This window comes from Dendrobates tinctorius, unplaced genomic scaffold (genome assembly GCF_039654945.1).
Source record: "Dendrobates tinctorius isolate UK_male_01 unplaced genomic scaffold, ASM3965494v1 ptg000028l, whole genome shotgun sequence".
Lineage (NCBI taxonomy): Eukaryota > Metazoa > Chordata > Amphibia > Anura > Dendrobatidae > Dendrobates > Dendrobates tinctorius.
The window spans coordinates 51,196,093-51,208,445 of NW_027361696.1; the positions used below are offsets into that span (position 1 = coordinate 51,196,093).

General features: G+C 41.7%; 1 protein-coding gene across 2 annotated transcripts in view; it reads right to left on the reverse strand.

The window, feature by feature from the left end:
• Positions 1-2,806: 2,806 nt before the first annotated feature.
• Positions 2,807-12,353, reverse strand: part of LOC141085378 (guanylate-binding protein 7-like) — a 188,883-nt gene continuing 179,336 nt past the window's right edge. For both annotated transcript variants that reach the window (XM_073570684.1, XM_073570683.1), the window contains exons 3-11: positions 11,368-11,495; positions 10,125-10,234; positions 8,892-9,091; positions 8,228-8,470; positions 7,866-8,149; positions 5,710-5,922; positions 5,463-5,565; positions 5,056-5,249; positions 2,807-4,328 (exon numbers count right to left, since the gene is read on the reverse strand). In XM_073570684.1, coding sequence (XP_073426785.1) covers positions 4,158-4,328; positions 5,056-5,249; positions 5,463-5,565; positions 5,710-5,922; positions 7,866-8,149; positions 8,228-8,470; positions 8,892-9,091; positions 10,125-10,234; positions 11,368-11,495 — 1,646 coding nt within the window. In that variant the 3' untranslated portion in view covers positions 2,807-4,157. The remainder of the gene's footprint in view (positions 4,329-5,055; positions 5,250-5,462; positions 5,566-5,709; positions 5,923-7,865; positions 8,150-8,227; positions 8,471-8,891; positions 9,092-10,124; positions 10,235-11,367; positions 11,496-12,353) is intronic.

The window sequence follows — 12,353 nt, forward strand, 5'->3', positions numbered from 1 at the left end:
ACAAGTAGAGATTGCTGGATCTTTTTCAATTTGAATTTGCCGACCGCTGAATTTCCACCAAAAATTCAATTCACGGCAAATAAATTTTTGCAAATCTCAATAATAGAAAACTTGTGGGATAGAGGAGAGTGAGAATCTCGCTAACTGTAAGAGCTTACACTCTACTGGAGACAGAGAGGACCTCACTGACCATAAGAGCTTACACTCTACATGAGAGAGAGAGGACACCACTGACCATAAGAGCTTACACTCTACAGGAGAGAGGATGCCAATAACCATAAGAGCTTACGCTCTACAGGAGAGAGAGGACCCTACTGACCATAAGAGCTTACACTCTACAGGAGAGAGAGAGGACCCCACTGACCATAAGAGCTTACACTCTACAGGAGAGAGAACTCCACTGACCATAAGAGCTTACTCTCTACAAGAGAGAGGACCCCACTGACCATAAGAGCTTACACTCTACAGGTGAGAGAGGACACCGCTGACCATAAGAGCTTACACTCTACAGGAGAGAGGACCCCACTGACCATAAGAGCTTACACTCTACAGGAGGGAGCACTCCGCTGACCATAAGAGCTTACCCTCTACAGGAGAGAGAGAGGACACCGCTGACCATAAGAGATTACACTCTACAGGGGAGAGAGAACCTCGCTGCCAATAAGAGCTTACACTTTACAGGAGAGAGGACTCCACTGGCCATAAGAGCTTACACTCTACAGGAGAGAAAAAGTACCCTGCTGACCCTAAGACTTTACACTCTACTGGAGAGAGAGGACCTCGCTGACCATAAGAGCTTACACTCAATATATGAGAGAGAGGGGACCCTGCTGACTATAAGAGCTTACACTCTAGATGAGAGAGAGAGGACCCCGCTGACCATAAGAGCCTACACTCTGCAGGAGAGAGAGAGGACCCCACTGATCATAAGAGCTTACACTCTGCATGAGAAAGGACCACACTGACCATAAGAGCTTACACTCCATATGAGAAAGAGAAAGGACCCAGCTGACCATAAAAGCTTACACTCTACAGGAAAGAGAAGGACCCTGCTACCCTGCTCACCATAAGAGCTTACAGTCTACAGGACAGAGAGGACCCTGCTGACCATAAGAACTTACACTCTACAGGAAAGAGAGGACCCTGCTAACCTGCTCACCATAAGAGCTTACATTCTACAGGAGAGAGAGGACCCCGCTGACCATAAGAGCTTACACTGTACAGGAGAGAGGATCCCACTGACCATAAGAGCTTACACTCTACAGGAGAGAGAGAGAACCCCGCTGACCATAAGAGCTTACACTCTACAGGAAAGAGAGGACCCTGCTATCCTGCTCACCATAAGAGCTTATACTCTACAGGAGAAAGAGGACCCCGCTGACCATAAGAGCTTACACTCTACATGAGAGAGAGGACCCCACTGACCATAAGAGCTTACACTCTACAGGAGAGAGAGAGAACCCCGCTGACCATAAGAGCTTACACTCTACAGGAGAGAGAGAGGACCTCGCTGACCATAAGAGCTTACACTCTACAAGAGAGAGAGGACCCCACTGACCATAAGAGTTTACACTCTACAGGAGAGAGAGAGGACCATGCTGACCATAAGAGCTTACACTATACAGGATTTAGAGGACCCCACTGACCATAAGAGCTTACACTCTACAGGAGAGAGGACCCCACCGATCATAAGACCTTACACTCCATATGAGAAAGAGAAAAAGAGAAAAGACCCAGCTGACCATAAAAGCTTACACTCTACAGTAGAAGAGGACCCGGCTGACCATAAGAGTTTACACTCTACAGGAGAGAAAGAGAGAAGTCCTTGCTAACCATAAGAGCTTACACTTTACAAGAGAGAGAGAGAGGACCCCACTGTCTATAAGAGCTTACACTCTACAGGAGAGAGATGACCCCACTGACCATAAGAGCTTACACTCCATATGAGAAAAAGACCAAGCTGACCATAAAAGTTTACACTCTACAGGAGAGAGAGAGGACCCTGCTGACCATAAGAGCTTACACTCTACAGGAGAGAAAGAGAGAAGACCATGCTAACCATGAGAGCTTACACTTTACAGGAGAGAGAGAGAGGACCCCACTGATTATAAGAGCTTACACTCTACAAGAGAGAGATGACCTCACTGACCATAAAAGCTTATATTCTACAGGAGAGAGAACCCCACTGACCATAAGAACTTACACTCAACAGGAGAGAGAGGACCCCACTGACCATAAGAGCTTACACTCTACAGTGATGTGATAGCTACAAGGCATTATGGGGAAACCCACGTGGCTGAACATGAGATCATGGCTGACTTCTGTGACTGATGAAGACTCTTTCATTGTGTACAAAGGCGATGGGCAACTTGAATTTGACTCAAAGCCAATTCAATTCAAATTGATCCAATCTTCTCTAGTATGGCGTCCATCACCATGTGCTGGCATCAGAATGTCTTTTTGCAAGACCAGCCGACCATCTGATGTGTATGGGGACCTCCCTTCTCTCTGTCAAAAAAAAAGAGATGGATCCTGTGGTTAGAATTTCAACAGCTTCATGGGAGATAAGCTGATTCCCAAGGAGTCTGTCAATGTCTTTCTCCTCTCTCCCCAGTAAGACCACATGAATGCTCGGCTGAGCTGAGAGCTCATGCATATGGGAAAGTCAGAGAGATATGACAGCGCTCTCATGCGTATGGCCAGCTTTAGTGGTGCAGCCTCAGGCTTTGGGCCTACAGCTTACACTAAACCATCATGTTCACATGTTGTAATTTTACACTTAATAAATCTGAAACACAATAACGTCTTTGAACAAAACAATCTTTATTTGTTAACATGCAAAGAAATCCATGAACAAAAAGGGAACATAACACTGTAAATGTGGAAATTGCCATGGCAGCGGGTGATTATTCGGCTTGTCCTTCCCATGCTCTGGTGATCTATATACTATTTGTAATGTTGGGAACTGTTCAGTTTATAAAAGCTATGAAGGACTATCCCATAGATAAAAGGGATCACTGCGAGTTAGCATAGCAACAGTCCATGTAGGCCTTCCTTAGCAACGGTGGATCGTCACCATGATGAGAGATTCTTGGAGACCGTAGTGATTCCTGTCGCTTGTATATGATTATTACCAGGCAATCATCGATCTCTGTTTCCTTGGAGCTGCAGCTAGACCCACAAGCAAAGTTTATCTGAAGAATCCCTCAAGTAATATGGCAGCTCTAATCTGGCATTAGAATAGTTTAAAAAAATAGGGTAAAAGAAAGGCAGAAATAAAATGCTACAGCCTCGAATTTTTAAAAAACAATTCTGAACATGTGTCGGCAAATATGTGTGAAGTTTATGTAAAGCCCACCCAAAAGTGGTTCATTTTGGCTAGTCCTTGGAGCAGGACTTAAAGATGTTTGTTGACTTTTGGGGACTTTTTTTTTCTTACTTAAGTGTATGTAATCCTGGCTAAAAAAGAATTTTTGCAATCGGTTTGCATTAAAAATATTGCAACTTTTGCTCTCTATAGCCTCTGTCTATTGCTGGCTGCAGAATGAGTTAACTGAGTACCCATCAGTCAGCTCCCTATGCTGGTTTGATGGGGAGTTTGTATCTCTTTTGTCTTTTTCTGAGCTGATATATGACCACAGACACAGGGTGGGCATAAAATTCGTACAAGCTGAGCAGCTACACAGGGGTCCAAAAGGTAAGGGGACCCACTTCTACCTCCAAAGTAGTGGAATTGTGCATTATGATGAGCGATTGGACTGCAAAGGGCCCATATATTTTTTATTGCACAGAGACCCTCTTTTGCCTAGGTCCGCTTCTGCAAAAACCACATCAAAGTTGATGGAGGAAAGGCAGAAAGAGCCTGTAAATGCCAAATGGGGCCAAATATTTAATAAAACCCAATCGCAAAAATTATTTTTATCCCCAAATATATGCATTTAAATAAATAAAAAAGTTCCCAACCACTTTAAATGTCCTTATTTTACCTATAGTAATGTTGGCAGGCATGGCATGGCACACTATGGCCAGTTGATACTTCTGGTGTGAACGCTATTAGTATACTATTTTTCTATATGCTAACACTGATCCATAATTATGGATTTCTTGTTAATACTGCTAAATAATGGGGTTATGGAATACATTTTAAGACAACGCTCCTATAGAAGAACTTTTTTAACAATTTTCCCTAAAGTTCCAGGCAAGAATGTCGTGATGATTTCATCCATTAATGATGTGGGTTGTCTGTTCTCTTCTCGCAGTCGGCTAATCTCATCCTCCAGCATTTGACATTGCGTTTTAAAGCCTCCTTTCATCATTTCTTCTTGTTCCTGCAGAGAAAAAAAAATCAGATCCATTAATTAGAGTTACCAAGATTTCTGCTCATATCCCGGTCAAGTTTTTGGCTCATAAAAACTGTCAAAGTTTAGGGTTAGTGTACACTTGTTTTGGTCCTCTACTTCTCGATTTTCAGGTCAGCAGCTGAATTGGTTGCAAACAATGACAACTCACTCACAACTATCAGAATTGTACATAGACCAATTGTCAATGGCCTTCGATCCACTCCAAAGATCAAAAGTCGCAGATGTAAAAACAGCAAAACAATCAGCTGCTTCTTCCCTTAGTACAACATAGTATGGTGGTTAGATCAAATTTGATCACTAGAGTTTGTGCAAATTGATTTGTAGGATCTGGTCCACTGGCCACGTCTGTAATCTATGATTTCTGGACAGGAGCCATGAGAACCTCCTCTCACGTCTCGTCTCCTTGCATCTGGGCCTCCTCCTTTGATTAGCCGGCCTGGTGTGACATATACAGTATGTGATGACATGCCAGGTCAACTAATCAAAAGAAGATCCACAGATGCCGTTAGGTAGAAGGCAGTTCTCAGGGGTCAAAGATCAGTGACATGGCGATTAGACCATGCCCTGCATGTCGATTTGCACCATCTCTAGTATTTACCACGTTTGGGCATGTGGTCAAACTTAGAAAAATAGAAACATTGGTAGACAAACAAAAATTCCAGACCACTCATGGAAAATAAATGTGACTCGTTACCTGAAGTTTCTCTTTTATCAGCCATTCATTCTCTTCCTTTATCTTCTCCCTTTCTTCACTCATTTTCTTTTCCAGCATTTTCATATGCATGTCATAACTTTCCCGTTCATTCGCCAGGTTCTTCTCCAGCTCCATGTTCGTCTTTTCCAGGATCTCCTTTGCTCGCGATGCAGCTTCTGCCTGTGATTTTTGCTCTGTAGAAATAGATGGACGTTTTTAGACTTCTGTGGGTTATTTATGTCTACTCCATGGTTGCTCTTTGTTACTTTATGCTCCCACTAAGTTGATGGCATCTTGTGAAATTTCGCAAAAGATACATTTCTCGATCAACCAGACAAATGTTGATTTGTTTGTTATAATAGGAGGTCTTCAATGGCTGGAGTTAGTATTTGCTTTCAAAGTCTTACCAGCTAGCTTATTTTCTTTTTCTTCCAGAGTTTTATCTGCTATTAGGATGGTGGATTCCACGCTCTCCTTTTCTTTGAGGAACTGTTGCAAAACTTCCAGAGACTATGATGAAATCAAATATTGATTTAGATAACTTATTGACTAATCTTTGGCTTAACCCAAAGCGTTGACTATGAATCTGCCTGAAACGCGTTAGTAAAGATTTCTGCTTTTAAAATGTATTGCAAAGTTTAATCATTTCCTTACCTTCACTCCCTTTCCTTTGGCCCTTAGATAATTGGCTTCCAATGTTTTCTTCTCATTAGTGAATTGCTTATATCCACCAGGCACAGAATACTTCCCTTCCTTTATACCTTTCTCCATTTCTGCGCTTAGCTCCTGCAGTAAGGTTCTGCACTTTATCTCTGAAGCTTGTTCATTTTGCTGCTGATATATTGCCTTTTTAATAACCAACTCATCCTACAAAATAATATTATAAAAAAATACAGTTCAAACTGGATGTTTAGGCTTCCTGTATTTTATTCTAATTGTCACAAACGTTCACATGCAAGTTTACCCTTATCGATGAGACTGGTTGCACATGTGCATTGTCATAGAGAGAAAATTGTAAAATCTATAAAGACATCTCCGAAGAGAGGACATATCATCCTCACATTGTACATATGGGATTAATTATAACTGGGAAAGTGAGAAAAAGCTGACACTTCTACCTGCATTGAAGTAGGGTCCACTGCAGTGAAGATGTAATCTTTGAGAACCAGCCAACAAGTCTATGATTCGTATACTCAGAGGCAGAGAAGTACACTTCTGAGGCAAGAGCTTCCTCTGTTCAAAGGGCTTTTCTTAGACACACTGAAGATAGTGGTTAGTGATGAATATTAGGATTTGAATAGATCCAATATTTATGGGAGCAACATCATATCACAGTATGGCTGGCTGAACACATCCAACTTAATGGATAATGCTATCCATGACAAGGATATCTCCTGCCTGAGATCTCCAGGGTCAAAGATATCCTAAAAGTTGGGGATCAGCCCCCATATGAGCTCACCAAGGGGAGGTATTTGGACATAACCTTGATCTAATAAAAATAAAATGCTGGGTTTTTATATTTTGTCAGTCCTGAAAAGTACAGTTTGCTGTAGCTCTGTCCGTTTCATTAAAAAGGAGTACTTCCCTCCACTAAGCTCTGAGCCATTTCTGTGACAAAGGTTTAGTTTGTTTATCCCTTTTATTTTATGTGATTGTATATACCATATTGTTTTGTTCCCATTTTGTATCATCTTTGTATATATTTTTATAAACACTTCCTAACTTTCTGGATTAAATATATAAAATGTAATGGCTCCATTCCTCTTGCTCTGTAAACTGCACCCCTGAAGCCATACGCTACCCGAAACAGGTGTCCAATCAGCCTGTATAAATGATTGGTGGAGGCAGCAAGTAGTCACTTTTGCCATTGTGGAGTTGGCAGTGGCCATACTGGGGAGTATATATAAATTTTGTGCTTTGAAACCGGAGGTGTATATACCATACCCTCACTGTGAGTTCCCCATTAACTGGCCTAGTAGGGAAAACAGCTTTGGCCTTTTACATCGAATCAGTCAATAGCGCTATTGTCCTGATGAGTGGAGGCAGCGGAGTTGCGTTCGCCTGACAGATTGGTGGCAGTTGTGAGATCTTCGTGATCTCTCCGGTGTTCCCCTTGGCAATTGGTGGCAGAGGTGGGATCTGCGCAATATTCCCTGCTGTTCTCCCTGACATGCATGTTTTCACTTTATAAGAAATTAATACTGTAACATTAAACTGCGGTTGCTAGGGTCATCTTGGCAATTGAAATCACAATTATATATAAGCCTGCTTCCTTAGTCAGTTTGTGGCCAAACATCTGACTGATGGACCATGTTAATGAGCAGAGAAAGGAGCAAAGCCATAAAGCAAGGTGGGTCCTGAGAAAGGAGCAGCTTCGGTGAACTCAGTTTGGTGCAGTTATTTCATGTTCCAATTCAGCCCCAGTGAGACAGGTCCCAGGAGAGAAGAAATATGTGTGGGCTGGTAAGATGGTTAGTTGGGACTCAATAATTAGATAGATAGGGAATGCTGTGATGCTGATGTGCTGTGCCACAATGTTGGAGTGTACTGTGCCAAAAATAAGAATGTAGTCATCGGGGCCTGGTTTTGATGCTGAGAAAAGAGGTTAAATCATGTGTGGTGCCTAGAGAACTTGTGTTTCTGGGTTATCTCACTCTTTAACCTATGAGTTTCAATGTAAAGTCAGAACTAAAAAGTTCCATATCTTGCCATGATAGTCCTTCAAGAGTGTCTCAATGTCCAAACAATATTGCTCGTCATTCAAGTTAGCTTAAAATTATGTTATGAATTTATTGTTTCACTTTACTTACTAATAGCTTGCACTGGTATTCATGATTTTCATCTTTGAAGGAAAGTTTCATAAAGTCGTTCAGGGCTTCTGCGTGACATTCCTTATCCAGGTTTAGAAATTCATCATGTGTGTCAGTTGGGAATTTGCTTGCATGCTGACTCATCAGCTCGTCGTATTTGTATAAAGCTTCGTGTACAGCTCGGGAGTTCTCAATTTTTGCCAAAGCAAGAACGGCATTTTCCATAGATGGAATGGAACCGCTACGAATTGACTCTACGTAGGAGACTGCGACATCTCCAAGACCTAAAAGGGTTTGAATAAGAGCTTTTAATTGCAGAAATTATGTATAGAAAGACTAAGTCATATCAAGTAAGGACTCACTTCTCCCGTTCATTGTGTATCCTCCTGATAGGGATTTAACTGGACTTTTCTCATAAATGAATTGACAGAATCGCTTTGTCTGTTGTACAAAAGCATGATCCAGCTGAGACTCCTCCACGTTATCCAGGTTCTGGAGATCAATCTTTGATGCCGGACGATCAAACACAAAACATTTGTGTGAATGGAAGTAATGGAGGATACACTCCCGCGGAAGGTTGTAATTTCGCACTGCTACGCTCATACCTAGAAGTAGATTGCTTGTCTCATAAATAACATATGTCACCTAACCGCAGGATAGACAATAAAAGTATGATCACTGTGGGTCTAGTTGTTGAATCATGTACAAATCCCAAAAACAGAGAGGAAGAGGTAAAAAATGCTTTAAGTGAACAAAGCATTACTGAGCATGTGCAAGCACTGCTCCATTATCTGCCTTTTCTTATTTGTACAAGTGTTTGCACATGCTCAGTACCAATTTATTTATAGAAGGTACTCTGGACCCCGAGAGTTTCATCCATCGCACATTTTTCATCTATTTTTAAGGCAAATGAAGCAAATCTGATGGTGATAGCAATCTGCATAATTTTGAATGCAGCTCTGGACATTAATATAAACGTTCTCTTCGCAAGGATCAAAATGAACATTTACAGATTAACGCATGTACCTGTCTTTAGCTTCAAGGCATTTTTCAGGTACTCATCTTCGGTAATGTTCTTTCCATTGAGTTCTAGTTTTAGATTGAAATCTCGGACGCACCATACAAATGATGGGAAAAATCTCTTGAACTCTCCAGAATCATCATGAAATTCTGATTGCTGCTCACTCGCTTTCACTTTTATTTTCTCAGTAAGTTCTGTGACAAAACTATGAGAAGCTAAGGAGTAATATATATATGAATAACAAATGTCTGTCACATCTCCTCTGCTGTGGCACCATCTGCTTCTCTCACCAGGCACCGCCATATTCATTGTGTGGGCGGCGCTAGCGATGGAGGAGATGTCAGGACCAGAAGCTCTGGGTGGCGCTGTTTACACTGGACCGTTAATGCTGTTTGGTCCGGCAGTATGCATGTGTTTTTCACTTGGAGTTATCAACTCATGGTAATTGGACAGCGCCGCACCCTATTGAAACTCCCTACCTGCTGGTAGCTGCCAAATATAGTTTATCTGGTTCAGTTCCTATGCAAGCTGCTCCTGCTTGCTTGGTTATTCTCCTGTTGTCTGATCTTGCCCTATTTGCTGACCATTATTTTGCATTCTGATTTTGTAGCATGACTATCCTGCTACTCTTACCCAACTCTTCAATATTTATCTCCTCCATCCAACACCTGATTTTACTGAGGAATCGAGAGCTGACTAAACATTGGATGGTAAGCCAATGCTGCTAAATTTAGAGAGTTCATCCAATTGACATCTAACGCTACCCCCATGAATTAGATAGCTGTGGTCAAACAGTTTGCTTGTCCCTCAACTATTTCTCTCAACCTCTCCAAGCATGCATGTTCTTACACTGTGGAGAAGGGGAGTCAGCGACTTCTGGCGGTGGCTTATCCCCATCAAAAACAAAGTGGTTGAGCATTTAAATTCATGCGATCCTTCTCACCCCCAACATCATCTGTAAGAGAACAGTCAGAAGTCATCCATAATGATAAGATGATCGTTCGGTCCTTTGAAGTTGAGGGATTTGGCCAACTATGATCTAATCTGTATGTGCATGGTCAGTGTAACAATGTAACAACTAAAACAATTTGACGTGGGGGGTTTGAAGTATTCATCTTTAGGACTGACTATATCTATGTCTGTAAGGTGGAGAGACATGATGTCTCCATACGCAGGGGTTTAATGCATCAGAAACTACTAATACTGTAGATCCCCTATTAAGGTCTCGTAAAGGATACTGGAGTTGGTCCATGGCCTGTTGGTCAATTGTGCCTACACTGTTAAATACCAGGGTGCTGCTAAGAAGAACAGCGAGGGCGAAAATCCAGGAATCATTCTGGCTATTTCCCTGAAATAAAAAAAAAAGATTTTTCAGGTTAAGTAAAGGGAACCTGTCATTCGATTCATGCCGTTCGAACCATTGCAGCCAGGTACATTTTGTTATGAAACACAGCGACATTTCAGAGACAACGTAGTATGAAAAGCCATCCGGAGACTATACGGAGAGATCTAATTAGTCCAGTACAGTCTTCGGATGGCTTCTCCTCGCTCCAGTTGATAGACCTCAATGTGCGCACACGGGACTGACCTTTCTATTGACTAGAGCATGGATGGCAGAAGCCAGACTAGCCTTGTCCTCTGCCTATAGTCCTGGCATTTCTTCAGACTATGTTTTGTTTTTAAAGCACTAAAGAATAGTCAACAGTGGGTATTGAAAGTATTCAGACCCCTTTAAATTTTTCACTCTATGTTTCATTGCAGCCATTTCTACTTGATACTGAGCAAAGGGTCTGAATATTTATGACCATGTGATATTTCTGTTTTTCTTTTTTAACAAATTTGCAAAAATGTCTACATTTCTGTTTTTTTCAGTCACGATGGGGTGCAGAGTCTACATTAATGAGAAAAAAATGAACTTTTTTGCATTTTCCAAATGGCTGCAATGAAACAAAGAGTGAAAAATTTAAAGGGGTCTCAATACGTTCCGAACCCACTGTAGATTATGACTTTACCATTTTATGTACACAGCTCCTCTGCAGACCTATGTACCTCAGTGACTGCAGACTACAAACAAGCTGTTGCCAATAATCCCAAAGGTGGGTTTTTGAGGGCAGAGCTCAAAAGTTGATAGGAATGTTGTCCTCAGCTCTTTCCTAATCTACTGAGTGCAGTTGGAGCACAGTGGTGTCACACCAGACTACAGGATCAGGGTTTGTTTGTAGTCTGTTACCATGGTGACACAGAAGTGTGGATACAAATGTATACTTCATCTGCTAAGATATGCAGGAATCTATATTTGCATTTTTGTTTTTACTTGGGGCCCAGGCGCCCAATTACACAGCAGAAGGATTATTCATAGTGCTCTCTGTTGAGTTAGTTATGCATGTCTGGAGAAAGAGCTTGGAGCTACTCTTGGCCGGGATCCCAGAGATTTCTTTATATGGATCTGATAACTCCGGCTGCAGAAATGTTTACACTGACCTTCTCCACGTCACCCAGTCCTTCTGTATCCAGCAGCACTAGGGTGTGATCACGTTTCACAGGGTGAGGGACGCACCACATCCAGATACCTTTAGTCATGGACTGGATTGTGGATCCCAAGGAAAAGCCTGAATGAGAAAAGCAAAATTCTTATGGATTTTATACAGTAGAGAGTACAAACAAGGCATATAGTCATATTAAGTGTGGGCCTAAAACACAGAGCAGTTCTAAAGATCCAGGAAGAAAACACCCATTTGAAAGTCACTTTAATTGCAGTGGTAAAACGCGTCGGTAATAATTTTTTTTCCAATAGCCCAACTCTCTTATAACGTCATGGCCCTTCTTGCCTCTTCTTCGCCCAACAAATGTACGTGTTCTCACCTAGTGTAAACGCTCCCCCTTTTTTCCACCATCATGTTTTTTAACAGTCCTAGCAAAGTTGATGGGGTTTCTTAACCATTTAGTCCCATTGTGCTTTCTAAGGAGGCAATTGAACCGTGTGTTTTTTTTTTGCTGTTTTTTTTTCAGTATAGGCTTTTATGGGGAGCCTGGAAAAAAAATGTAGTTGCAGTTTTCAGCGCAGAACCCAATCTTTTCTGTTATAAAAAAGGACATTAAAAAATTCTGCTTTAAATCTGCTCTAAAGGCGCATCGAATAAAGTGGAGAAATGCTTTAAAAAGCAGCAAAAATGGCAACAATCAAAGCAGATTGCTACTGCATGTTTTGGCACAGAAAAAAAAACGCAATGGGAAAAAAATAGCGCTTTTGCCTGTGAAAACATGGATTTAGGCGCTAGGTGGTTTGGAAGACTTTGACAGCAGCCAGGAGTTTTACGAACTTTTTGGAGATCCAAGTGGTCTCCTGTTTTCCTAAGAGCCCCCGAGACAAATATATACTCCCCTATACACATCGGAGAAAAGTAGTCCTAACCCAGCGGTTTGGGTAGATCAACCAACCATCTAATGTGTATGGGAGTGTTCTGACT